Below are 27,981 nucleotides of genomic sequence, written 5' to 3' on the forward strand. Positions count from 1 at the left end.
CTTTGTCCCTTCCCTCCTGGCTCGTTCCCATCAGCACACAAACACGCTGTTATTTCTGCCATCTTTAAAAATAGCTTTCTTGATGGCACTCACATTTCTAATTACCACCCTGTTCCTCTGTCCCCTTTACAGAAAACCTCGAGGAGGTGTCACAACTGTCTCTGGTTCCCCTGCTCCCGTTCCATCTTGAATCTGCTCCAGTCAGGTTTTTGTCCCCTCCTTCCACTGAAACGGCACTTGGGAAGCCCCATGCCCTCCTTGTCACCAAATCCCAAGGCTAATCCTTGGTGCCAATCTGGCCTGACCCATCAGTATCTCAGGACACAGCTGAGACCCTCCTGCCCTCATGAGACACTTCCCTCACACGGCTGCTGAGGGGCCACTCTGGGTACTCCTCCGCCACGACGGGCCACTCTTCTGTCCCCCGGGCTCACTCCTCCGCCTCTCCCTGACATGTCAACATTGGAGCACCCCAGAGCTCAGTCCTGGGTCCCCTTCTCCATTGACACCCGCCTCCTACCTGATCGTGCCTACGCTCAGGGCTTTATGCCAACAGCTCCCCAGCGTTTATGTCCAGCCTGAACCTTGCCCTTGAACTTCAGGTTCAGATCTCCACCTGTGCCATGTATGGCTGATATCTAATAGGCATCTCAAAATTGACATGCCCGAAAATCAATTCCTGCCCCTCCCACTGCAAACTAGCTTTTCTCCCAACATCCCTCATCTCATAAATGGCAAACTGCATCCTTCGAGCTGCTTGGGCTAAAAACCTTTCCTTTCTGTCACACACATACACACGCAGCCCGTCAGCGAATTCTGCTGGCACATCCGGAACCCTCTGCTTCTCACCACCTCGACCGCTACCACACGGGCTCCGACGGCTGTCACCCCTGGCCTGGCTTGTGGCGAGAGCCTCCTGACTGGTCTCTCTCCCCTGAGGTCCTTCAACATACGAGCCAGGATGACTCCCCATTTAAAGGAAGTCAGATCACGTCCCTTTGCCCCAAACCCTGCAATGACTGCCATCTCCCTCGGAGGGAAAGCTAACGTCCCTTCTGTGGCCCGCGAGGCCCTCCGTCACTCCGCCCTCATCTCTAACTACCCCCTTCCCATCTCCTTGGTTTCCTGGGCACGTGCCCATGGCAGGATCTTTGCATCTGTTCCCCTGCTGGAGCCACACAGGTCGGCCCGTGCCTTCCTGCCTCTCTCCCTGCACATCTCCTCAAATGTCACCTTCTCTGTGAGGGCTTCCTTGGCCACCCATATGAAATAGTACGCTCCCCCCCGGCACTCCCCAAGTTCTCCACAGCAATTATTATCACCAGTCCATACTATACATTTACTTGTTAATTCCCTTCTTCCCTGCCTCTTGCACTAGGATATAAGAAGTCTGTGAAGACAGGGACGTTGCTTTGCTTCCTGCTGTGTCCCCAGCACCCAGAACAGCCTGGCACAGCACAGATACTTAATAAATACCCGCTGAATGAGCGTGTGCCTGGACACCACACACCCCTCTATGCTCCCTGGTTCCTAGGGCTCTGCCAGCAACTGGGGGGTCCAAAGGATGCACAGTTCTCTCTTCCGCAGCCTGAACTAGCCTTGGAGATTTCAGATAATTGTATAGGGTCTTCCTACCCTTCAGGGAACCTGACGGCCTAGGCATGAGGCACACTTTCTCTGGCATGGTTACACGGACTACAAGAAAAACCTAAAAGAAGCCAGTGTGGAGACCAGGGCTCTCCTGAGCTAGGAACCTGGCCGGAATCGTCTGCTGGGTCATGGCAAACAGAAAATGAAGTGAGAAAGAGACCGGCTCCAGGGCAGACTTTTCTGTTTGTGGGGGTTGTGGAGAAATTCGCTTATGGTTACTGAACGCTTTTTAGAATTGCACAGGGTGCGGAACTCGAGCTGGCCTCGTTGTAAACAGCGCACAGAGGACGGCTAACAGATGGCAGAGCTGATACACCCCCACCAGAGCTGTTAAACAAACCATCGAAGACAGAGGTCTCGGGAAGGGGCACTGAAACGCCTTCCGGAGGCAGGGTTTGCTCTGAGCTACAGGCAGAACCCAGAGTCGTGCATAGTCACACGACCTCGGGGGGGGGGGGGGGAAGTTTCAGTATTTCAATATATGAAACAGGTTTGGGGGCATGATACTGTGGAGCTCTCATGAGAAAATATAGCACTTTTCCTGAAATGCTTCCCTGAATTACTCAGCAAGGGTGTTCCTGATTACATTTTGGGAAGAGGTTTTGCTCGTGAGAATACACTACCCAACCAGTAATGGAAAAGAGGGCTCTGGCACTGCTCTCCGAAAGGCACTGTCCCCGCGGCAAGGTCACTGGAACCCTGCGGTCACCTACCCATCTGCCTGCGGTGCACCACCCTGAAGTTCTGGTGCTCCTGGGCCGCCGCTGCCCTGCTTGGCCGGCCTCCTGGGGAAGGCACGCAGGCTTGGATTAAGGCCCCCGTGGAGTGGCTTTTCCTTGGCCCTTGAGAAAAATGCTGGAGGAGCCCAGGCCTGGACTCCGGAGTCCCTCCGGAAGAAGCCACGGAGTGTTCTGAAGGGCTCTCTGTGGGCGGCTCCTGGGGAGGCCGGTAGAAGTCATCCTCTGAAATCCAGCTCCTGCTCTTCTAGTGGGAAGGGAGGGAAGACATAGGTGGTGGTTGAAGGTTTTTGTGTGTTTGTTTTGTTTTACAGACATCTTGATGGAGACACAATTCACCGATCATCAAAGGAACCATTTAGAGTGCACGACTGAATACTTTCAGTGTATTCACAGAGTTGTGCAACCAGCACCACGAAGTTCAGAACATTTTCATTCCTCCAGAAAGAAACCCCGTGCTCGGGAGCGGTCAGTTCCCATTTCCCCTCAACCGCTCCAGTTCTAGGCCACCACTAATCTACTTTCTGTTTCTAGAGATCTGTCCATTCTGTTTACATAAACAGAATCTTCATTTATGGTTTGTCTTTTTATTCATTTGTATGTATATTTATTTTGGGGTGTATGGGGGGGAGACAGCATGAGCAGGGGAGGGGGACAGACAGGCAGAGAAAGAGAGAGACAGAATCCTAAGCAGGCTCTACACTCAGTGTGGAGCCTGACGTGGGGCTCAGTCTCACGAACCTGGGATCACGACCGGAGCCAAAATCAAGAGTTGAACGCTCAACTGAGCCACCAAGGTGCCCCAATATAAAAGGAATCTTATAAATGTGGTCTTTGTGTCTGCCTTCTCTCTGAACATCAGGTTTTCTAGGTCCATCCATGTTGTGGCAGGCATCGGTATTTCTTTATTACTAACTAGTATTCCAAGGTATGGATGTAGCACATTTGGTCTGTCCGTTCATCAGCTGATGGGCATCTGGGTTGTCTCTGCTTTGGGGCAATTATGAATAATGCTGCCACGAACATTCACGTAACCATTTCTTTTTTTTTCTTTCTTTTTTTTTTTTTTTTTGTTGGGCAGACTGGAGGGCCTTTTATTCGCGAGGATCGGGGGTGGGGTCCCAGGTGTGGAGAGACAATAAATACTGAGGAATGTCGGGGTCTCAGTGCATCCAAAACGTGGATTAGGGTGCTGGGGTCCTGGAACTTGGCGGGTCGGAGGACAGGTCAATAAATACCCAAACTGCCGAGGCGGGCGGAGCCTGCTGTGGCCCCCAGAGCTACATACGTGAGGAGGGCGCGCGAGTCCCCGAAAAAGCGGGGCTGGCGAAAGCAAAATGTTCTCGAGAAGGCGGGCGGGGCTCGCACTAGACGTTCGCCGCGGGAAGAGAACATTCCCGGGATAGTAGGGCCTCATGCACAGGGATTTGTGGTCTGCGAGCCGATAGGCGGGGGGCGCGTGGAGGGTGAAAAACTGATGGCCGAGCCCTGGCCCTGCTGTCTCCTCTAGATCGCAGTTTGCCCATCCACGGCGGGGCCTCAGCCAGGCCGGAGTTAGTAGGTGGTTGGTCTGCCATTCTCCCCAGCAGCAACTGCAGCATTCCTGGTTGCAAGCCTCCATGGAGCCCCCTGCTCCTCCCTCCCCGGCCGCCAGGGGGCGGGCCCGGATCGCAGGGCTGGAGCTCAGCCGGAGACCCACGCTGGGAGGCGGTGTGAACGGGGAGGCGGTAGGAATGGCTTCTGCGCCGTGCTCAGGTCACCCAACCCTCCAGCTTGGGGTCCTAGGGTTCAGGGGGCGAAGGCGGCTCCCGGGTGGCGCCAGACCGGGGCGAGACGGTGGGCGCAGGCCACCAACCCTGTGCAGCCCAAGGCGGCGGCAGCAGCCAGAGCAACGGCGAACAGGAGCAGGGAACGCGCCTCCGATAGGTCAGGCTGGCAGGGAGCAGCAGGTGGCGGCGGTGCATGGGGCCTGGCCCCACCAGCGGGCCTTGGCCCAGAGCCACGGCCGGGGGGCCATATGGGAAGGTGCATCCGTGGCCCGGGGACTGGGGACCCCCGTGACAGCTGCGTCTCCCCCGGCCTGCAGCAGCTCCATCCGCTCCTGCAGCTGCCGCACGCACGCCTCCACGTCTCGGTTCCGGGCCTCGGCCTCACGGAGCTGACCAACTTGACCATGGCCCTCCCCTCTTCTCCAGTCCCTGGGCGTCCTCAGGAGAAGGCCTGCCTCACCAAAAGGCCCTGTTTGGTTTGTCTCTGTCTCCACGTAACCATTTCTGTGTGGACCTATGTTTTCCGTTCCGTTGGGTACATGTCTATGAGTGCAACTGATGGGCCATTCGGTAACTATGTCTAACTTTCTGAGGAATTTCCAAACTCTTTCCCTAAGTGACTACACCATTTTACATTCCCACCACATATGGGGATTCCAATTTCTCCACATCCTTTCCAACGTTTTTATTATCTGTTTGATTATAGCCATCCTCACGTGTGTGAAGTACCGTCTTGTGGTTTGGGTTTGCAATTTCCCCAGTGTCTAAGGACAATGACACCGAGCATCTTTTCACGTGCTCAGTGGACACCAGTAGATCTTCTTTGGAGAAATGTCTATTCGAATTCTTTGCCTATTAAAAAAAATTTTTTAATGTTTATTTATTTTTGAGAGAGACAGCGGGGGGGGGGGGGGCAGAGAGAGAGAGGGAGACACAGAATCGGAAGCAGGCTCCGGGCTCTAAGCCGTTAGCACAGAGCCCGACGTGGGGCTCGAATTCACGAACCATGATCTGAACCGAAGTCGGAGGCTTCACCGACTGAGCCACCCCACCCAGGCTCCCCTAAGTCTCCAACTGATTTTGAGTTAATTCTTGTGTATGGTGTGAGGAAGGGGTCTACCTTTATTTTGTCGCAGGTGGACATCCCATCATCCCAGCACCAGTCACTAGTGCCCAGCGACTACAGTTTGTCAGCCCTGCTTATAGGGTTTGAGATGAGGGAGGCATGGGTGAGCAGGACCCAGGACCCCTTCTGTTGCTGAGACTGAAGCTGCTCACCAGTGGGAGAAGTGGGGTGGGTCTGGGGTCACAGAATTGTGGGAAGGGATTTTAGCTTCCCCCCTCCCCCATTTCAAGCACTCCCTGCCTTTCTGTGCCTAAGCATGGATGAGCAGAGTCAAGAAGAAAGCTGGCTGGACTGCCCTAAGTGGCTGTCTACACAGAGGAAGTGACTCACACGAGAGGTGGGTCCAGCCCAGCTATTTTGTTAAGTGTCACCAGCCTCACCCTGAAGTTGCTATTTCCACCCCCTAAATGAGACTGCCCTCTCTGCTCCCGTAGACGCGGAAGGGGAGTAAGGCTTGGGCTGCCCTAGAGGGATTGGTTTGCACAGTTTAATCCATTCAGATGCTTTCTGGCACCTTAAGCCAAGAGTGGAGAACTCTGAGTCGGGAGTATCGGGGCCTCAGGGCTGGGCTCCAGGGCTCCCTCTGAAAACCCTCGGAATTAGCAGGTGCTTCCTTCAGTCAGTGACAGGACAATGTGTCAATCAGGGTGGCTACTTGGGAAGCATTTGCAACACAAGATTCTGAACAAAGCCTGCCTGGGCCATAGAGACCCAGGGGAGCTCCCCGAGGAAAATGGGCAGGAGCCCCACAGAGCCTGGCACACACACCTGGGAAGTCCTGCGGCCTCCCAGCTCACTATTCCTTAAGACTCAGCTCAGGGGCCGTCCATCACCTCCTCTGGGAAGCTTTCCTGACTATTTCCCAGCCTACACTCCTCCCGCTGCCTAGCTGGGTCAGGGACTCCTCGGGGCTCCCACGGCATTCTTTGCCCACCCCACCCAGCACCTACCAAGCTGTATGCAATGGCCACTCTTCTTTCTGCCTGGCACAGAGTTATCACAGGTGAGGGAATAATTCTTGAGTATCAAACGTCTTTGGCATAAAATAACAAGGCTGGGGCAAGGGGACTGGAAGGAAGGAGACAAATGTGAATTGTGAGGTGATAGAAGTTCACTGGTGAGGGCTCCTCTCTCCAAGGAGGTGAGGGAGACGATCGGGAAGTGTTCAGACTCGGTCCAGCGGCCACAGGTCAGCCCCCAGGAAATGATACTCCAGGAAACATCTTTTGTTCTCTTAGACAACAGACAAAACCAGTGGGAACACTGGGTCCTTGGAGCTACTGCACACAGGCCTGGACGGAGCTCTGTAGCTGTGCCCCAGCCAGGGCCCCCGGTCACCAAGCGGAGTGTGGGGGGAGCACCCCACTGTTCCCCCTCCCCCTTCCTACCACCTACCTTCCTACCTTCTGCTCATTCAAGCCCCCACATCTGGCCAGTTCCCTGCCGCTCTAACGGTGGAGGAAACCGCCACAGACCACGGGTCAAAGCCATGGCAGCACCTGCCACGAGGGGCCCGAGACAGAGGAATGCCACTTTCACTGGGTGAAGTCTTAGAATCCAGACTGTCCTCTGGAGTGCAACTGAGAAATCCGTTCACAGCCCCCCGGAGTCCACAAATAGAAGTCCCCTTAGCTCCCCCACTCCCGGCCCCTTTCCTTCCTGGCACTTGTCACCAGTGTAATTATGATGTGGGTAATGACTTGCCTGATCCAGTGTCTGTCCCCAAGGAGCAGGGCCCTTGTCCGTCCTGTTCCATCACCGTACCAAGTATGGTGCTTGGCCCAGAGCAGGGCCTCTGTGGTGAATGAATTTAAAATAATGGTTTTTGTTTCTTTTTTAAAGAAAGACTGAATGGCTCTCATGGTTATACGACTTGACAGTCAGAACCCTCTACTCACCCCCCCACCCCCACCCCACGCCACCAAAGTGTCAAATAAATGGCAGTGACTAAGTGACAGAAGCACAGGAAAATGAGACTCACAGGGGTGACACGCGGGGTGGAGCCGGGGGTCCACCAGGTGGGCTGCACGGGAGTGCCCAGCGACTATCTACTTAGGGGAGGGATGAGTGGGTCCTGTGGGCTCTCAGCCACCTGAGTCCCCTGAGGCCTGCGGGGAGGCGGAGCCCGCCCTGGTCAGACCCACCAGCCCAGCCCATGCACTTGGCGGCCTACTTCTCAGCGTAAACTCCCAAGCTGGCATCTCGAGAGTCTCTGAGAGTTCGAGAGCCGTTAATTACGCCTGCACTCACCCAGGTACGGTGTGCAGAGCTGACCTTACAGAAGGGAACAGACATGCTCTTCCGTATCACGGAGCCGATATTCGAGTCCAGAGGCAGGAAATCAAGTGAAGCAGGCAAATGGGAAAGGGAGTCACTGGGGACGGTGCTTTTGGGACAGGGTGCTGGGGGAAGGCGGAGACAAGGGTGAGGAAAAGGGGCGAGCTGGGAAAGGGTCCGGGCAGATGGAATGGCAAATGGAAACGCCTGGGGCTGAAAGGAGCCTGCGGTGGCAGAAGCTGCCGGAGGCCAGAGGAGCAACGCCCGGTGAGCCGAGGAGCTTGGGTGACAAGTTAAGCTGCCCTGTCCCATCAGCTCTGGGACCCTGGCAAGACAGGATGTCGGAGCTGAGACACAACACGAGTCAGGTCTTGGACGGGAGTGAACTCAGCTTGGTCAACGCCACTCTGTGGCATCCTACTAGGGCGCGCAGCCCCAGACCCTAGGGGTAGCCCCCTGCTTCCAGCTCAAGCCAGGGGCTGTGGAGTCGTTCTTCTTTACCCTTCAGGGTGTTGACAGTTGTCGGCTCAAAACCTTCAGAGTCCTCTGACATTCTGGGCCCTGAAGACTCTTCAGGATAGTAAAAAATGGAGACTGTGACCTCACTTATACAGCTACATGGCTTATACAGTCACATTCAGTCAGTGGTGCTAGTCGGTCCGATATCTGTATGGACAAAACGTGACTTTTGACTCTTACCTCACACCATACACAAAACTCAGTCCCAAGTGGATCATAAATCTAATTGCAAAAGGTAAAACAACAAAGCTTCTAGATGAAAATACAGGGGTCTTCACAGCTTTGGGTAGAGATCTTAAAAATAGACACAAAATACGTAAACCACAAACAGAGAGGCCAATAAATTGAAGAGCATTAAAACCAAGAATTTCTGCTCCACGAAAAATACCATTAAGAGATTTAAAACACAAGCCATAGGGGCACCTGGGTGGCTCAATCAGTTAAGCATCCAACTCTTGATTTCGGCTCAGGTCATGATCTCACAGTTTGTGAGTTCAAGCCCCAAGTCAGGCTTTGCACTGACAGTGTGGAGACTGCTTGGGATTCTCTCTCTTTCCCTCTCTTTTTCTTTTGTTTTTTTAATGTTTATTTATTTTTGAGAGAGAGACAGAGACAGAGTGCAAGTGGGCAAGGGGCAGAGAGAGAGAGATGGAGACACAGAATCCAAAGCAGGCTCCAGGCTCCAAGCTGTCAGCACAGAGCCCGGCGCACGGCTTGAACTCGTGAACCGCGAGATCATGACCTGAGCTTAGCCGACTGAGCCACCCAGGCATTCCTCTCTCCCTCTTTTTCTGCACGCGCATGAGCGTACACACTCTCTCTCAAAATAAATAAATAAACGTTAAAAAAACAGGCAAGCCATAGACTTGAAGAAACGTTTGCTATATGTATATGCGACATATTTTTTTCTCTAATAAAAGACATATCCATAATATGTAAAGAGCCTCTACCAATGAATCAGGAAATACACACAACTCAATTTAAGAATGAAGCAATGACTTAGAGACTTCCAACAGCCAATAAGCAAACGAAAAGGTATCAAGATCGTTAGTCATCAGGGAAATGCAAATTAAAACCACAGTGAGGTCCCACTGCACACCTATTAGAGTGGCCGAAATGAAAAAGACTGATGACCCACTGGCTAGGATAAAGAGCAATGAAAATGCTCACATATTGCCAATGTGAGTACAAGTCAATGCAAGCACTGTTAGAAAACTGCTTGGCAGTATGCACTAAAGGTAAACATACGCCTTCCCAATGACTGGGCGATTCCGCTCCTAGATATAAACCCCCAGAAAAGAGTGCAGAGGGGTTCACAGAAATACAAATGTAAGAACGTTCACATCAGCTTTCATCATAATAGCCCAAACCTGGAAACAACCCAAATGTCTGTTAGCAGGAGAATGGATAGATGCACTGTGATATACTCTTACAATGGAATGCTACAGAACAATGGAAAAGAACAAACTATAGCCTCATGCTATATGCACAGGTGAACCACACAGACATAATGCTCAGTGAAAGAAGCAAAAGAGTATGCATTGTACAGTTCCTTCCATACGAATGAAGTCGAACAATAGGAGAAATTAATCTACGGTGCTAGAAGTCAGAATAGAGGCTTCCTTTAGAGGGGAACAATGGGACAAGGCATGAGAGAGCCTTCTGGTGGGCTGGAAGTGTTCTATGTTTCCATCTGGAGGGTGGCCATAGAGGGTACATCGTATATAAGTACTCACTGAGATGTGTACTAAAGATCACTTTACAGCATTCCTCGAAAACGTTCTAAAGGGGGAAATAATAGTCTTTTTTTCTGGTAAATTTTTAAAAATCTTTATTTTTGAGAGAGAGAGAGAGAGCGCGCGCGCAGGGGAGGGGCAGACAGAAAGGGAGACACAAGAATCGGAAGCAGGCTCCAGGCTCTGAGCCGTCAGCACAGAGCCCGACGCGGGGCTCGAACTCACGAACCACAGATCACGACCTGAGCTGAAGTCGGACGCTTAACCGACTGAGCCACCCAGGCGCCCGGAAATAATAGTCTTTTGAACAAATGGTGCTGGTACCACTGTACATCAATATGCAAAAGAATCGAGCTGGGCCTCGTCCTTATACCACATACAAAAGTCAACTCAAAATGGATCATAGATCTCAATGTAAGAGCTAAAACTATAAAATTTTTAGAAGAACGCATCAATCTTTGTGACCTTGGGCTAGGAAACGGGTATACACGGGACACCAAAAGCACAAATGGCGAAAGAAAAAAATAGGTAGACTGGACTCTATCAACATTGAAAACGTTTATGCTGTAAATGTTACCACCAAGAAAGTGAAACGACAACTCACAGGATGGGAGGAAACAGTTGCTAATTATGTATTTAATAAGGGTATACAACCCAGAATATATAAAGAACTATTATAATTCAATAATAAAAAGACAAATAATCCCATTTTAAAATGGGCCAAGGGGTACCTGGGTAGCTCAGTGGGTTCAGCATCTGACTCTTGGTTTTGGCTCAGGTTGTGACCTCACGTTTCGTGAGTTCAAGCCCTGCATCGGGCTCTGTGCTAGCGGCAAGGAGCCTGCTTGGGACTCTCTCTCCTTCTCTCTCTGCCCCTCCCCTACTCATGCCCGCACTCCCACAAAATAAATAAGTGAAAAATAAACAAAATAAAATAAAAATGGGCCAAGGTTCTGAATAGACATTCCTCCAACGTAGATCTACAAATGGCCAAAAGTCACACAAACAAGATGATGCTTGACATCATTAGTCATTAAAGAAACGCAAATCAAAACCGTAAGTAGATACTGCTCCTGCCGCCTGCTAGCTATAATGACAATTTTTAAAAAGACAGTAAGAACTGTTGGTGAGGATGGAATACATTGCTGGTGGGAATATAAAATGGGGCCGCTGCTTAGGAAAACAGTTTGGTAGTTCCTCAGAAGGTTAAATATAGAGTTACCATGTGACCCAGAGATTTTGCTGCTGGGTATACATCCAAGACAATCAAAAATATACCCACACAAAAACTTGTACATGAATGTTCATGGCTGTGTTATTTATATTAGCCAAAAAAATGGGGGGAAAAAAACAAAAGTCTATCCACTGATGAAGGACAAAATAAAATGTGACGGGTTCATACAAAGGAATCTACAATGAATTATTACTCCCTGAAGCACAGATCAGGCTCCAACAACGATGAATCCTGAAAACAGTATGTTAATTGGAAGAAGCCAGTCACCAAAGGCTGCATATTACAGGATTCCATTTCTGTGAAATGTCCAGAATAGCAAATCTATAGACAAAGGAAATAAGTAGTTGCCAGGGGATGAGGGGAGTGAGGCGGGAGGAGGAGGATGGGACGTCACTGCTAATGGTAAGGGATTTCTTTTCTTTTCTTTCTAAATGTTTTTGTTTATTTTTTGAGAGAGAGATAGAGACAGAGCATCAGCAGGGGAGGAGCAGAGAGAGAGGGAGTCTGAAGCATGCTCCAGGCTCTGAGCTGTCAGCACAGAGCCCGACATGGGGCTCGAACTTGTGAACCACAGATCATGACCTGAGCTGAAGTCAGACCCTCAAACGACTGAGCCACCCAGGCATCCCAAGGGATTTCTTTTATGGGGGATGAAAATATTTTCAAATTCGATTGTAGTGATGGCTGCACAACCTTGTGAATATACGAAAAAAAATGGAATTATACACTTTAATTAGGTGAATTGTATGGTATATGAGTTATATCTCAATAAAGCTATTTAAAAGTGTGTGTGTGTGTGTGTGTGTGTGTGTGTGTGTGCGCGCGCGCGCGCGAGCGCGTGTCCTAATCTATTTCACGGCCTTGGCCCCATCCTGAGTTACAGGATCTGGAAGCTACCGGATGAGAGATATGCACGGATGGAGCTGAAAAAGCAAGACTATATCCTAACGTGACCCCAGACAACAGCTGGGATAAACCTGGGGTTCTGTATGTCTGCATGCACACGTGCATACAACTTCCTACCCTGGCTATTCATCCTAAAGGACAAATGTGAAATGGCAAAGAGCTCAGGTCCACAGCTTTGACAACCGCTTCACTGGGCCGATGGTTCTCAAGCCTCTGACCCATGGCTCTGTGCAGGAGATTCCCAGGGCTGGCTTCCCTCGGGGTTATCAACAAAGGAGACCGGCCCATTCTAGAGCTGCACTGCCCAACAGAAACAGAATTCCAGCCACATGTATCATTTTAAATGTTTTACTAGCCACGTTTTTAAAATGTAAAAAGAGGGGCGCCTGGGTGGCGCAGTCAGTTAGGTGTCCGACTTCAGCCAGGTCACGATCTCGCGGTCCGGGAGTTCGAGCCCCGCGTCGGGCTCTGGGCTGATGGCTCAGAGCCTGGAGCCTGTTTCCGATTCTGTGTCTCCCTCTCTCTCTGCCCCTCCCCCGTTCATGCTCTGTCTCTCTCTGTCCCAAAAATAAGTAAGTGTTGAAAAAAAATTAAAAAAAAAATGTAAAAAGAAACACGTGTAATTAACTTTTATATTTAACCCAACATCAAACATATTTTCATTGTAACACATAATCGATAAATGATTGAGTATTTCACCTTCTTTTTTTTTCAGACGAAGCCTTCAAGATCCAGTGTTTATTTCACAGAGCTTATCTCAGTTTGAGCTAACCACATTTTACACGCTCATTCAACAGCCACGTGTGGCTAGTGGTTACCATAGGGGATGGTGCAGTTCTAACCTGGCTCATATTGCAAGATGAGTATTCTCAAAGTCTGGTATTTTAGCAAATCTGAATTTAATAATAACAAGAGCTGAGGAGGAAACCAAGGCTCAGTGAGGCAAAGGGCCTCGCCCGAGGCCTTGAGCTGATAAGTGGCAGTGGTTATGCGCAGGGTCTATGATCAGATGAGAATTATCTTCTCTACGGGGTCAATGTGAGAGGACAAGAGAGACCCATGGGAAGGGACTGGCACCGTGCCTGGCTCACGTCCGCCGTGACAGATATGAGGGGCTAATGGAGACAAGGCAGAGACCACTCGGGGTGGCTAGCTGGGGAGACCCTGCACCAGCTCTGAGACATTTCCCCAAGACCTCTCCCCGAAAAGCTTGTATCACTCACCGGGCTGGTGGGTGAGGACACCCCAAGGCTCCGTGCAGCTCCGTCATCCTCCACAGACTTCTGCTGGCCGCTCCCCGGGCTGAATGCTCTGGCCGCCGCCTCTCCCACGGGACTGGAAGGCCTCTGGTCTAAAATGCTCACCGAGGGGACAGCTTTGGCAGTGCCCAACTGCAGCAAGCCCAGGGTGCCAGGTGCCTGGGGAGGCGGCTCCTGCTTGCGGTCCCCATCTTGAGTCCCAGAGGATGCTTGGGGCGGGAGGGGCTCTGCGGGCACATCAAAAGGGATGCTGGCCTCCAGGCCGGGGAGGGGGAGTGAGGCCCGCCCCGTGGGAATCTCCATTTCTCCACTCAGTCCGCTCAGTCCATTGGTTGGCACAGAGTTTACCTGGGCTTTGCTGAATTCCGACAATACCCTGGAAGTTTTTAAACAGAGAAACCTGTGTGACAAGCTGTCAGCTAGAATGCCCAAGGCTATTGGGACGGCGGTAAGAAGGCAAAACTGCTGTCTGGGGATTTCCAAAACAAAACATCCTCGTCATCCACCCACCGTGCTCCTCTGCTTACACACAAGCCTTCCTCTGACACGCCTCACAAAGTTTCTCCCCAGCTGGGACTGAGGTAGAGTGGGCGGCCAAGGGAACTGCGGGGCCCGGGATCTCCGGTGCAAGCGCTGGTCCACCAGAGCTGGGCCGTATGTGGGGTCCCAGATGCCTCCTGTTCCCAGGACCTGCTGCCGGAGATCAGTGTACACGGGGTGCAGGAGTGTGCACGCAAGTATACATGGGGTGTGCACCTGCTCACTCTTCCAATGGTACTGCCTCTTCCTGCCCTTCAGTGGTGCTTCAGGGACTACAGGGAGCCAGTGTTACTGTCTTTACATACACACACACACACACGCACGCACATGAAAACTACTCTGGGCCTTCTAAAATGTGCACTGGCTAGTGGCTGCTCCCCTTCTCCTGAGGCTTCTGAGAATCCACATTCTGTTTCTGAACTAGAACTATTTGCTGTCTCCTCCTTTGTTTATGAACCAATAGAGTATGTCACGGGCGAATACAGATTCCTACAACAACAAAGCTACCCGGGGCCCAAGAGATTGCCCATATCTGCCCTAATGGTTTACACTGGGTCAGAAGACGTGCCAAACTCCCCTTAATGTGGGCTCATTTCCATAAGGATTTTAGAACTCAAGTTTCTACCTTAATGTCTTCTGGCTGAGCTGTGTGCTCTTATCTACATCATAACCCCAAACAACATTTCAAGACATGCTAGTCAAACATTGGTGAACAACCCATACATTTATGGGCAACTGATCTGCAGCCCAAGACATTTCAGTGGGGAAAGAATAGTCTTTTCAACAAATGGTGCTGGGATAAGCGAACAGTCCCATGCAAAAGAAGAAAGTTGGACCCCTACCTCATACCATATAAACAATGAACTCAAAATGGATCAAAGACCTAAAAGTAAGAGCTAAAACTATAAAACTCTTAGAAGGAAACAGGTATACATCTTTGGATCAGGCAATGGTTTCTTATATGACAGCCAACAAATAAGTAAACAATAAAAAATAGGTACGCTGGACTTTATCAACACTAAAAGCTTTTGGGCTTCAAAAGGATACTATCAAGAAAGTAAAAAGATAACCCATAGAACAGGAAAAAAATCTGCATATCTTATATCCAAGGATTATCACATATCTGATAAGGGTCTAGTATCCAGAATATAGAGAGCTCTTACAATTCAATAATATTAGAACAAATAATCTGACTGAAAAATGGGCAAAGGTTTACAGAGACACTTCTCTAAAGGTATACAAATGGAAAGTACATGAAAAGATGCTCGATATCATTAGACGGGAGTGAAATACAAATCAAAACCGTAATAAGATACTACTTTATGCCTACCAAGATGCCTATAATAAAAAAGAGAGAGGGGCACCTGGGTGGTTCAATCAGTTAAGCATCCGACTTCGGCTCAGGTCATGATCTCACGGTTCGTGGGTTCGAGCCCTGTGTCGGGCTCTGTGCCGACAGCTTGGAGCCTGGAGACTGCTTCAGATTCTGTGTCTCCCTCTCTTTCTGCCTCTCCCCAACTCATGCTCTGTCTCTCTCTCTCTCTCTGTCTCTCTCTAAAATAAGAAACATTAAAAATTTTTTAAAAATTAAAAAGACAGAGAATAACAAGTGTTGGCAAAGGTGTAGAGAAAATGGAACTCCTACACGCTGCTGGCGGAAATGTGAAGTGGTGCAGCCTCTGTGGAGAACAGTTTGGTAGTTCCTTAAAAGTTAAACATAGAGTTACCATATGAGTCAGCAATTCAACTCATGGGTATATACCCAAGAGAATGAAAAGACAATGTCTGCACAAAAACCTGTACACGAGTGTTCACAGCAATATTATTCACAGTAGCCAAAAAGTAGGAATAGAACAAATGTCCACTAACTGAAAAGATAAAACAAATTGTGGTGTATTCACACAATGGAATATGATTCAGCCATGACCCATGCTACAACACGGATGAACCCTGAAAACCTACTAAGTGAAGGAAGGAGGTCACAAAAAGCCACATAGTGTATGATTCCGTTGGTATTAAATGTCCAGAATAGGTAAATCCATAGCTAGTGGGTAAGGGGTTTCCTTAAAGGGTGATGTTGGTTGGCTTTGGTTGGCACACTGCTGTGGCCCCACAATAGGTTCCTAAAGTTCACGGACTTCATTCCTTTACCCGTAAAACCGGCACGGTAACAGCACCCACCTATGACTGTGTTCAAGGCTGAATGAGATCATATAGGTAAAATGCTTATAGAGTGTCTGGCACAAAGTAAGTACTCAATAAACATTAACCTCAATTTGTCATTGGTTGTTCTTATCGCCACTGGCAAGACTGCTTAGCCTCTACACACATGGCTATAAAAATGTAAGGAAAGAGAATTACGGAAAGATTCACCAGCATTACCGAAATGGTTATCAATTATAAATGACCCCTCGTCTGTAAGACACATTTTAATGATGGAGTGGACTGGGTGTGGGAATAAAGAAACACCACCCGACAGCAAGAAGCTTGTGTGATAAATTAGAGTTTCCACCAAATCAACACCACGGTCAGGATGAAATCAAGTTCACAGGAGTCTCACCAGGATCAGAGCTGGTCGGCAGGACCCAGAGAGAATAAGAGACATGCACATCAAGTGGGAAAAAGTGCTAGAGATGAGGTTTTGAAGGAAAAGTGAAAGAAAGAGAATTTTCAAAACTTTTGAAGAAAATGCAACCAACATAGGGCTGAAACGGTGACACCGCTCCGGTCCTTCCACTTCTGTCCAGCTCAGGGCAGCGTTTTTCAAAAACTGCCTGTTGAAAAATTCTAGAAGTTTGTGCTTTCATTTAGAAGACAGTCTGGAAACATATACGTATTATACACATACGTATATTGCGCGTACACAGAGGCGTAGGTGTGGAATAAAAGCATGGGCTGGAGAATCGGCATGACCACCCCATAAAGTGCCCCCGCCAAGCGATTCTGAGCCTGCGCTTTTCCTGAGCGCGTGGACTAGCGCGTTGGGGTCCACGGCACCACCTGGCGGTCAGGGGTGCTCATGAAAGTACAGGAGGGGGCCGCATGTGCGAAGAATCATTTCCCCCAAGAGAAGGCCTCATGATAACGACCTCTGACAAATATCACCAAGCACAGATCTGCAGCCGTGTATACACAGACAAGTAGCGCGAGAACTGACATCACGGGGACCCCCAGTAGTAAAATGATGATGACACCGCCTATGGAGCACTCACCCTGTGATTGGCACTGCTCTAAGCGCTTTGCATACCTTAACTCACTTCCTAGCATTCTTATCCCCGTCTTGCAGATGAGGACATCAAGGTCAGAAAGGTTGAGTATCTTGCCCGGGGTCGCAAAGCTGGTTAATGGAAGACTCCAGCAGTCTGGCTCCTGAGTCCACACTCCTAACCACCGGCCCCTAGCTGTGCTTCTCAGCGATCACTGTAATTCAGACCCAACCAACACAAAAGAAGCTATTCAGGCCATCAATCCTCTATTCACAAAGCAAACTGCAGTTTGGTTTCCAGAAAACATTAAGTTAATACATTTCCTTGGAATGTTACATCTTTTGTACTTTATGTTTAACTTGTAGATGATTTTAAAAAACTTTTTTTAACATTTATTTTGATAGAACGCCTGTTCTCTCTCTCTCTCAAAATAAATCAACTTTAAAAAATCCACGTAAACAAATATTTAAGTAATATGACAAAAATAAGCGAACTCTTAACTGCTGATGTGACTCTTCACCCTCAGACACACCCTCTAAGAGCTGGTGTGTGTGGACGTGCGAAGATAACTTCAAGCCCAGCACTCAGAGTGACGGTGCTGGATGTGTGTTTGTGCATCTGTGTGCTCTGTGTTTGCTGGTTCCGCACGCCACTGCCCCGCGCTGGTCTGTACATCCTGACCCTCTTCCCTTGACTTCTCCCACAATGCCCAGGATGACGCTTCCCACACAGGGTGGACGGTCACTGATTCAACGGCCTTAAGCTGGAATTTTCCAATCACAAGACTCACGAAAGATAAAAGCAGGGCACATGACAGACAGAGGGCCGGCGGGCTGGCCTGTGGGAGGAGGAGACACAAGGAAGGGTTCAGACAGGTGAGTGAACTTAAGTCACGCCATGGGCCCAGCCGATAGAGCGGGGATTGCTCCCTTCCAGGATGTTCTACCTAAATTCTTGTTTGATGTTTGAAAGTTCTAGCTAATGTGCTCTGTTGCTCAGAAGCTGCTTCAGCCGTAATTCGCCCCCAGGCATCTGATCTGATTCTCAGCCAGAGAATCCCTATGAGGGAGCCTCCACTTTACAGATGAAGAAACAACCTCACAGAGCCAACGCTTGGCCTGCCGTTACTGGACTTGTGACTGGTAGAACAGGGCTTGAGGCCGGATCCTGCTACAAGCCAGTCCGTACCGGCACCCAATCTGGTGTTCTTCCCACAGCAGCTGGGAAACCTGTAAAGACTTGAATGAACCAAGAAGGTAGGGGCACACAGGAGTAGAAAAGAAGATCCTAGACACTGGCTGAGGGAACATGGGTCTGGCTGAAGGAAGCGCTTAATAAAAGTTTACCATTTTCGGGGCGCCTGGGTGGCTCAGTCAGTTAAGCGTCCGACTCTTGATTTTGGCTCGGGTCATGATCTCATAGTTCCTGGGATCAAGCTCTGCATCACGCTCTGCACTGACAGCAAGGGGCCTGCTTGGGATTCTCTCTCTCCCCCTCTCTCTCCCTGCCCTTCCCCAACTCATGCTCGCTTGCTCTCTCTCTCTCTCTCTCTCAAAACAAATAAATAAACTTGAAAAAAAAGTTTATCATGTTCTACCTATTAGATGAGCAAATATCCAAAAGTTTGATAATACCTTCTGCCTACAAGGCCGAGAGGGCACAGGTACATTCCTGACAGAGTGTAAACAGGCGGTTATCTATGAAAATTGTAGATTCATTTATCCTTTGCCTCAGCAATTCTGTTTCTGGGACTTTACTGAACAGAGATAGTTGCATAGAATTAGAATATCACATACACACGGTTATTTATAGAAAGAGTGAACTCCAGTGTCCAGTAAATACAGGGCTGGTCAAATAAACTAAGGTACATTCATACAATGGAAACACATGCCACGGGGAAAAAAAAAAAAAAACTGAAGAAACTGATATGAAGCTCCAAAACAAAAATTCTGATCTCTTCTGAGACAAGGTATCAAACAGTATATTTATAATAGCTTTGTGGGGATGAGGCAGAGATAAGAAATATAAAAGACATTTAAAAAGTCTATCTATTCATATCTGTTAGGTGCATTTAGAAACATCAGAAAAAGACATGTAAAGGGGGTGCCTGGGTGGCTCGGTCAGTTAAATGTCTGACTTCAGCCTAGCTCATGATCTCACGGTTCGTGAGTTCGAGCCCCACGTTGGGCTCTCTGCTGTCAGCACAGAATCTGCTTCAGATCCTCCGTTCCCCTTTCTCACTGCCCCTCCCCTGCTCATTCTCTCAAAAATAAATAAATAAACTTTAAAAAAAAGAAAAAGAGGGGCGTCTGGGTGGCTCAGTCGGTTAAGCGGCCGACTTCGGCTCAGGTCATGATCTCACGGTCCGCTCTGTGCTGACAGCTCAGAGCCTGGAGCCTGTTTCAGATTCTGTGTCTCCCTCTCTCTCTGCCCCTCCCCCGTTCATGCTCTGTCTCTCTCTGTCTCAAAAATAAATAAATGTTAAAAAAAAAATTTAAAAAAAAAACAAAAAAAGAAAAAGAAAAAGAAAGATGTAAGGAATTAACAATTATGGTTACAAAGGTGGAAAAGACGTTTCACTGTAGGTAGACTTTTTTTTCTTACCATAAAAATAAATCTATTAAAAAATGAATGTTTCTTTTTTTTTTTTAATTTTTTTTTCCCAACGTTTATTTATTTTTAGGACAGAGAGAGACAGAGAATGAACGGGGGAGGGACAGAGAGAGAGGGAGACAGAATCGGAAACAGGCTCCAGGCTCTGAGCCATCAGCCCAGGGCCTGACGCGGGGCTCGAACTCCCGGACCGCGAGATCGTGACCAGGCTGAAGTCGGACGCTTAACCGACTGCGCCACCCAGGCGCCCCAAAAAATGAATGTTTCAAAAGGGCCTGAACGAAGAAGGCTCTGCTGTGGTGAGCATGGTTAACATAGAGAGATGGTGACTCACTACGTTGTACACCTGAGACTAATATAACACTGTGCGTCAACAATACTCAAATAGAAAAAAGTTCTTTTAAAGAGATAGCTCTGCCCAGGGTCCCTTCTCTAGTCAAGTTCATTGCTCCCTGTGCTCTTCCTCCACTCACTTGCTTGGCCCCTTTTGTGCACCACCTCCTCCAGGCCTCATTCAGGGTCTGTGTCCTTCAGAGGCCTTCTGGGAGGTCGCAGCGTAGCACCCTGACGCGCTGGGCTTCACTGCGTCTTTTGGAAGTCGTACATCTAACTCCGAACCGTTAGTTTCCGCCCTAGAGGCAATAATATTTTACACGAAGCCTCAGACAAATTAGGTAACTTGTCGAAGATCAGCCAGGGGCAGAGCCGGAGCCTGATTCAGCTCTGAGCCCTCCCTGAATCCATTCTCCTCGCTGCCCCATGTTGCCTCCAGTTATAAGTCCCGGCAACTCCAGTCCCTGAGGAAGAGCCACGGTCCTCTTTTCCTTTATGCTCTTAGAGAGGTCAATGCTCAGTGACAGGCAATCACATGCCATAGGAAGGGAGAGAAAGAGGAAGAGGAGAAGGAAGGAAGGAAGGCAGGGGGAGGAGAAGGAGTGGGGGGAGGACACTCACTCTTGCAGAGACGGGTCTGAGTCATCGGCATTTGCTGTCCCCAGATCGGAGTCGTAGGACATGGGCTCCTCGGAACGGTCTGGACTCTTGGAGCCATTCACTTGGAGTGGGCAGCTATCAGAGTTTAGGCTGCAAGACAGCTGGGATGAACTGGCGGTGTCCAGGCTGAGGGAGGAGGCCGTGAGCTTCCGGTTCCGTCGGATCTTATGGCCTGAGTGCTGGACTTCGATGTCCTCCGAGCCTGAGGAATGGGAAACTGAATCCAGAGACTCTTTCCGCTGTAGTTCTGTCCCAGAGGTGGTGAGGGGGTCGAGCTCAGAGAGTGGGCAAAGCCCAGAGAGAGCCAGTGGGGTAAGCGTCCACTCGTTTAAGATGGCGGACTTGTAGGAGAGCTGGAAGGATAAGGACGTCAGTCCCTGCACTTTTGAGAGTGAGAAAGAGCGTGAGCTGGGGAGGGGCAGAGAGAGAGGGAGACGCAGAATCTGAAGCAGGCTCCAGGCTCGGAGCTGTCAGCACAGAGCCCGATGCGGGGCTCCAACCCATGAACCACGAGATTATGACCCTCTCTGCCACTCCTCCACTCGCACTCTATGTCTCTGTCTCTTGCTCTCTCCAAAATAAACATTAAAAAAATTTTTTTTAAAACAACAATAAGCGGGGCGCCTGGGTGGCGCAGTCGGTTAAGCGTCCGACTTCAGCCAGGTCACGATCTCGCGGTCCGTGAGTTCGAGCCCCGCATCAGACTCTGGGCTGATGGCTCAGAGCCTGGAGCCTGTTTCCGATTCTGTGTCTCCTTCTCTCTCTGCTCCTCCCCCGTTCATGCTCTGTCTCTCTCTGTCCCAAAAATAAATAAACGTTGAAAAAAAAATTAAAAAAAAAAAAAAAACAACAATAAGCATTTATTCCTCAAAAAACATATTTTTTAATGTTTATTTTGAAGAGAGAACAAGAGAGAGAGAGTACAAGCAGGGGAGGGGCAGAGAGGGAGACATAGGATCTGAAGCAGGCTCCAGGCTCTGAGCTGTCAGCACAGAGCCCAATGCGGGGCCGAAGCCATGAATGGTGAGACCATGACCTGAGCCAAAGTCAGCCGCTCAACCAACTGAGCCACCTGGGCGCCCCATTCCTCCAAAGGGACTGGGGGAGTGGTGGCCTTTGCAGGGTGGAGGGAGGCCTGGGCCCCAAGTGATTCTGGGAATAGGGCCCGCTCTGGTGGTGCAGAGCCCATCTCCAGGGGCTAATAAAGGTGGCCTCAATAAAGACGTCAATAAATAAAGGGTGGGGCTTAGGCGGGGGAGGGGCGCGCACTTGCTAACAGTGCACGCGCGCATCACGGGGCTGCCATAATGGTTTGGCTCCCGCTCAGTTCCCAGCGCCAGTACCCCACTCGCCTGGGTCGCTGCGCCCCGGAGCCTCCGCAAGTCATGTCCCGGCTGCGCCTGTTGGCCCCACTGCTTGTCCTTATGTGGCAACCGTTGTGGCTGCTGGTCCAGGCAGCTCAGCCTCCAGAGTGGGCCCTGGACCCTGCCCAGCTGACCTCCGACCCCCTGGAGGCGGCTGAGCCCTGGTCGTCGCGCTCCTCTGATCCCCCACCCGAATCGCCCCAGGCGCTTACACCCCCAGCTGGGCTGGGGGGCTTTAATTACCTGGGGTCCTCTGCTCCAGCCCAGATGTTGGCCCCGCCTAAGGAGTTGACGGAGACTTTGGTTCCATTCCTGGACACGGATTCCGTTGGAGAACTACCCCCAGGGCCAGATGAGGATCTGAATGACCAGCTAACCCAGCATCAAAGGCTCCCAGAGGTGGTTCCAATGCCAGGTTGGGATTATTTAATGTTTCCCAGGGTTACAGGTAAGCCTTTAGATGTGGAACTTACCACAACTCCAGGGCCTGAGAAAGGTGTTGCACCTTCTATAGCCCAGCAAGAGGCCCCACCTCAGCCTCTTGAACATACTGAGGAAGCAGAACTTTCTCTAACCCAGCAAGAGACCTCGGGTAAGCCTCCAGAGGAGGTTGAGCCTTCAAGTGAGCGGGAGACCCCAGGTCAGCATTCCGAGCCTCCTGGGGTGATTGATCCTTCTCTAAGGCAGCAGGAGACCCCAGCTCAGCCTTCAGTGCCTCGTGAGGAAGCTAAGCCTTCTCTAAGCAAACAGGAACCCCCAGCTCAGCTTCCAGACCCTTTTGGAGAAGCTGAACTTTCTCCAACCCAGGAGGAGGTCTCAGCTCAGCTTGCAGAGCTCCTTAATGAGGCAGAATCTTCAACCCAGCAGGAGACTCCAGCTCAGTCTCCAGAGGAGATAGAATCTTCTGCAACCCTGCAAGAGCAACCAGCTCAGCCTCCAGAGCTGCCTTCCAGGGAGGTGGAACCTTCTCCAACCCAGCAGGAGCACCCAGCTCAACCTCTATGGCATCATAAGATGACAGTTTCACCTCCAGGTCACTACCGTGATCAACATTTAAACCTGCCCAATGTCAGTTTGAAACCTCCAGATGTGCAGCTTACCATGACTGCAGAACCCACTACAGAGGTGGGACCTTCTGCAGTTCAGCACGAGACTAGAGCTCAGCCCTCAGTGCCTCTTAATGTGGAACCTTTTGAAACCCAGCATGAAGCCCCAACTCTGCCTCCACAGTCCCCTGAGGTTGAATCTTTGCCAGTTCAACAGGAGACTCCAACGCAATCTCCAGAATCTACCACACAGGAGAAACTTCCAACACAGCAGGAGACCCCAGTTCAGTATCCAGAATATCCTGGCGAAGTTGAACCTTCTCCAACCCAGCAGGAGGTCCCACATCAGCATCCAGCGCCCCCTGAAAATGTTGTATCTTCTCCAGTCCAGCACGAAGTCCCAACTCCACCCGAAGATTTTCCTGAGGAAATTGAACTTTCTCCAAGCCAGCAGGAGAGCTCAGCTCTGCCTCAAGTGCCTGTTGCAAGTAGAGAACCTTCTCCAATCCAGCAAGAGGTCCCAGCTCAGCAACCAAAGCCCAATGAGGGGGTCGAGTCTTTTCCAGTTCAGTATGAGCATCCAGCTCAGCCTCCAGGGTCCTCTACAGATGTTGTAGCTCAGTCTCCAGTACAGCATGAGGTGACATTCTCACCTCCAGGTCCAGGTGAAGCTCAGCATCCAGTGTTGCCTAATATCACAGTTAAACCTGTGGATCTGAGGATTTTCATAAGTCCCCAGGCAACTAAGGAGGTTGAACATCTTCCAGTGCAGCAGGATGTCCCTGCTCAATCTCCTATTCCCCCTGAGCAAGTTGAATTTTCTCCAGCTCAGTCCAAGCGTCTTTCCCAGTCTCCAGAGTCCCCTGAAGATGAGTCTTCTCCAGGCCAACAAGAGGTCCTAGCTCAGACTCCAGACCCCCGTAAGGCTGTGGAACCTGCTTCAGGCCAACAGGAGGCCCCAGCTCAGTCTGTAGTCCCCCAGCTGGCCCCAGCTGTATCTCCTGAGCCCCCTAAGGAGGTAGAACCTTCTCCCACACCACAGGAGGCCCCAGCTCAGCTTTCAGAGCCTCCTGAGAAGGTAGAACCATCTCCAGTTCAGCAGGAAGTCCCAGCTCAGCCTTCAGAGCCCCCTAATGAGGCAGAATCTTCTCCAACCCCGCAGGAGGCCCTGGTTCAGTCTCCTGTCCCCCAGCAGGCCCCAGCTGTATCTCCTGAGCCCCCTAAGGAGGTAGAACCTTCTCCCACACTGCAGGAGGCCCCAGCTCAGCCTTCAGAGCCCCCTAATGAGGCAGAGTCTCCAACCCAGCATGTGGCCCCAGCTCAGTTTCCAGTCCTCCAGGAGTCCCCAGCTATATCCCCTGAGCCCCCTAAGGAGGTGGAACCTTCTCCCACACCTCAGGAGGCCCCAGTTCAGCCTTCAGAGCCCGGTAATGAGGCAGAATCTTTTCCAACTCAGCAGGAAGCCCCAGTTGTATCCCCTGAGCCCCCTAAGGAGGTAGAACCTTCCACACAGCAGGAGGCCCCACCTCAGCCTTCAGAGCCTCCTGAGAAGGTGGAACCATCTCCAGTCCAGCAGGAAACCCTATCTCTACCTCTCGAGCCACTTAAGGAGATAGAACCTTCTCTAACACAACAGGAGGTACAAGCTCAGCCTTCAGAGGCCCCTGAGAAGGTAGAACCATCTCCAATTCTTCAGCAGTCTCCAACTCAACCTCCGGAGCCCTCTAAGGAGGCAGAAACTCCTCCAGCCCAGCAGGAGGCCCCCGTTCAGCCTCCAGAGCCACCCGAGGAGGTTGTAGCACAACCTCCAGTCCGTAATGAGGTGACAGTTCCACCTCTAGGACAAGAGCAAGCTCAGCATCCAAACTTGCCCAATGTTACTATTCAGCCTGCTGACCTGGAGCTTACTGCAACTCCAGAACCTACTGTGGAGGCTGAGCATTCTACAATCATGCAGCAGACTATAGCTCCTCCAGAGGACACTGCGGTGACACCTCCACATCCAGAGCAGGTCCAGGCTCAGCATCCAAATTTGACTGAAGCCAGAGTTCAGCCTTTAGACCCGGAACTGACCATAACTCCAGAACCCACTACAGAGGTTGAAACTTCAACCACGCAAGAGATCCCAGGTCACCCTTCAGGGCCACCTAAGAAGGTTGTAGTTCAGCCTCCACTGTTTCGGGAGGTGACAGTTCCAACTCCAGGTCTGGATCGATCTCGTCATCCATTGTCACCTAATGTAACAGTTCAGCCTTTGGACCTAGAGCTTACCATAACTCCAGAACCCACTATGGAGGTTAAAGCTTCTACAGCCCTGAAGAAAACTACAGCTCCTCCAAAGGACCTTGAGGTAACATTTGCACATCTAGAGCAGGTTCAGGTTCAGCCTTCAACCTTGAATAAGGCCAAAACTCAACAGACCCCAGACCAGCCTCCAGAGCCGCCTAAGGAACTTGTAGCTCAACCTCCAGTATATCAAGAGGCAGCAGTTCCAACACCAGATCAGGATCAAGCTCAGCGTCTGTGGTTGCCGAATGTAACAGTTCAGCCTTTGGACTTGGTGCTTACCGTAACTACAGAACCCACTACGGATGTTAAACATCCCTCAGCCCTGCAGCAGACTACCGCTCCTCCAGAGGACCTTGAGGTGACATTTCCACATTCAGAGCACATTCAGCATCCAACCTTAACTAAAGTCACAGTTAAACCTTTGGACCCAGGGCTTCCCATAACTCCAGAATCCACTACGGAGACTGAACCTTCTCTAACCATGCAAGAGACCCCAACCCAGCCTCCAGAGCCACCTAAGGAGGTTGTTCCGTATCCATCCCAACAGGAAGTGACAGTTCCTACTCCAAGTAAGGATCAAGGTCAGCAACCAACATTGCCCAGTGTCACAGCTCATCATGTGGACTTGGGGCTTACCATAACTCCAGAACCTACTACAGAGGCTGAACATTCTACACCCATGAAGGAGACTACAGCTCCTCCTCCAAAGGACCGTGAGGTGACACTAGCACATCCAGAGCAGGTTCAGAGTCAGCATCCAAACCTGACTGAAGTCACAGTTCCACCTATGGACCTGGAACTTACTGTAACTGCAGGATCCAGTGTGGAGACTGAACCTTCTCCAACCATGCGAGACACCCCAACTCAGCCTCCAGAGCCACCTAAGGAGGTTGTAGTTCAATATCCATTCGAGCAGGAAGTGACAGTTCCAACTCCAAGTAAGGATCAAGGTCAGCATCCAGCATCACCCATCATCCCATTTCGTCATGTGGAGCTTACTATAACTCCAGAACCTATTACAGAGGCTGAACATTTGACAACCCTGAAGAAGACTACAGCTCCTCCCCCAAAGGACCTTGAGGTGACACTTGCACATCCAGAACAGGTTCAGAGTCAACATCGAAACCTGACTGAAGTCACGGTTCCACCTATGGACCTAGAAATTCCTGTAAGTCAGCAACCAGAGTCATTTGAGACAGGTTTTCCTCCAACAACTCAACATTCTGTGGTGCATTTTGTAAACTATACCTCAGAAAAGGCATACACAACTTTAACTTGGCAACCAGAACAGAATGCCACCACAGACCTCAAAATATGTGAGCGCTGTACCTGCAAAGATGAGACACTGTCGTGTGTTGGTCTCAGCCTACAGCAGAGGCTCCGCAGAGTGCCCGAGCCGGAGCCCGACACCTACAACGGCACCTTCACCATCTTGTAAGAATCGCCTTTACTTGTTCGTTCTCTGCCTCCTGCTTGACATGGCCGTCTCTTCCTCAATGTCGTCCTGGGCCTTCCTCATCTCCCCAACCACGTTGACTGACTTTCTGTTTTTACCTTTTCTTTGTCAACTATCCCTTATCTTCATTTTCCTTTTTACTACTGTTCGCCCTTCTCCAATCTTTTACTTGTAATTGTCCTTATTCTTTTTCCTTATCCAATTTTTAGCCCCATTATTTCATTCCTTAACCTCTACTCTCCCATTTTTGCTCCATCCTCTATAATAGGATACAACAGAGTAGTGAAGAGTAGAGATTCTGGAACTAGATTGCCTGCGTTTGGGCCGAGGTCTGTCATCTATTAGCTTTGTGACTCAGTTTCCTTTTCTGTGAAATGGAAATTATGATAGCTACCATCTCATGGGATTATTGTGAGATCTAGATGAGGTAATACATATGAAGCACTTGGATCAGTGCCTGGCAAAATATGAGTGTTAGCTGTTATTATTTTGATTCCCCAGACCTCATCTTTGACCCCCGGCCTTCCACATACAGTACTCGGTTTGGGCCCAACCCAAGAGTAAGTACGATGGGCGCCACACTAGGATGAAATCGTCTTCAGAACATGAAATGACAGGTGGGAAGAAAGGAAATGGTCATAAAAAGGGAGGTGGCATGTAATTAAGTACTAAAAGAGGTACCATGGGTGTTGGAATTCAGCAGACTCTGTACTCAGTGGAGTATGGAGGTCAGGGAGAGCTGCATGGATAAGCTAACACTTTAGCTGAGACTTAAAGAGTGGCTCTGATGTGTTAAATAGAGAAAAAAATGGGTATAAGTCTAGGCAAAGGCATGGCTGCAGGAATGATCAGGAATTAAGAATTAGGTTAGGGGCGCCTGGGTGGCTCAGTCGGTTGAGCGTCCGACTTCAGCCCAGGTCACGATCTCACAGTTCGTGAGTTCGAGCCCCACGTCAGGCTCTGGGCTGACGGCTCAGAGCCTGGAGCCTGCTTCCGATTCTGTGTCTCCCTCTCTCTCTGCCCCTCCCCCATTCATGCTCTGTCTCTGTCTGTCTCAAAAATAAACAAACATTAAAAAAAAAAAAAAGAATTAGGTTAAGCAGTTAAAGATCCAATTACGAGAAACCTTGACTATCAGCTAGAGAGGTTTGAACGTTACATTCTGAGTTACAGAGGGCCATTGAAAGTTTTCAAGCATGAGATACAGACCATTGAAACGAGGATTATTTTCAGTTCCCCATATAGGGCGATCTGGAGAGGA

General features: G+C 50.0%; 1 protein-coding gene, 1 long non-coding RNA gene and 1 pseudogene across 2 annotated transcripts; 1 reads left to right on the plus strand and 2 right to left on the minus strand.

Annotated features, from left to right (window-relative positions):
- LOC147571100 (pleckstrin homology domain-containing family M member 1-like) overlaps window positions 1–21,857 on the minus strand; it is a 66,531-nt pseudogene extending 44,674 nt beyond the window's left edge.
- On the minus strand, window positions 4,827–7,812 carry LOC147571103 (uncharacterized). The gene is made up of 2 exons (XR_015247684.1): window positions 6,233–7,812; window positions 4,827–5,008 (listed from the first exon to the last, which is right to left on the minus strand). It is a non-coding gene; the product is annotated as an uncharacterized LOC147571103 (long non-coding RNA).
- LOC147571104 (uncharacterized) lies at window positions 21,803–27,958 on the plus strand. The gene is made up of 3 exons (XM_086696629.1): window positions 21,803–26,698; window positions 27,222–27,586; window positions 27,815–27,958. The coding sequence occupies exons 1-2, from the start codon at window positions 21,873–21,875 to the stop codon at window positions 27,232–27,234; spliced, it is 4,839 nt and encodes a 1,612-aa protein (XP_086552755.1). The 5' UTR covers window positions 21,803–21,872; the 3' UTR covers window positions 27,235–27,586; window positions 27,815–27,958.
- The last annotated feature ends 23 nt before the right edge of the window (window positions 27,959–27,981 follow it).

The sequence above is a fragment of the Puma concolor genome, unplaced genomic scaffold (genome assembly GCF_028749965.1).
Source record: "Puma concolor isolate L17-30 unplaced genomic scaffold, mPumCon1.1.hap2 unalloc_scaffold_60, whole genome shotgun sequence".
Classification (NCBI taxonomy): Eukaryota; Metazoa; Chordata; class Mammalia; order Carnivora; family Felidae; genus Puma; species Puma concolor.

Coding starts and splice junctions, on each gene's coding strand:
- LOC147571104 (XM_086696629.1), top strand. CDS start 21,873: ATGGTTTGGCTCCCGCTCAGTTCCCAGCGCCAGTACCCCACTCGCCTG.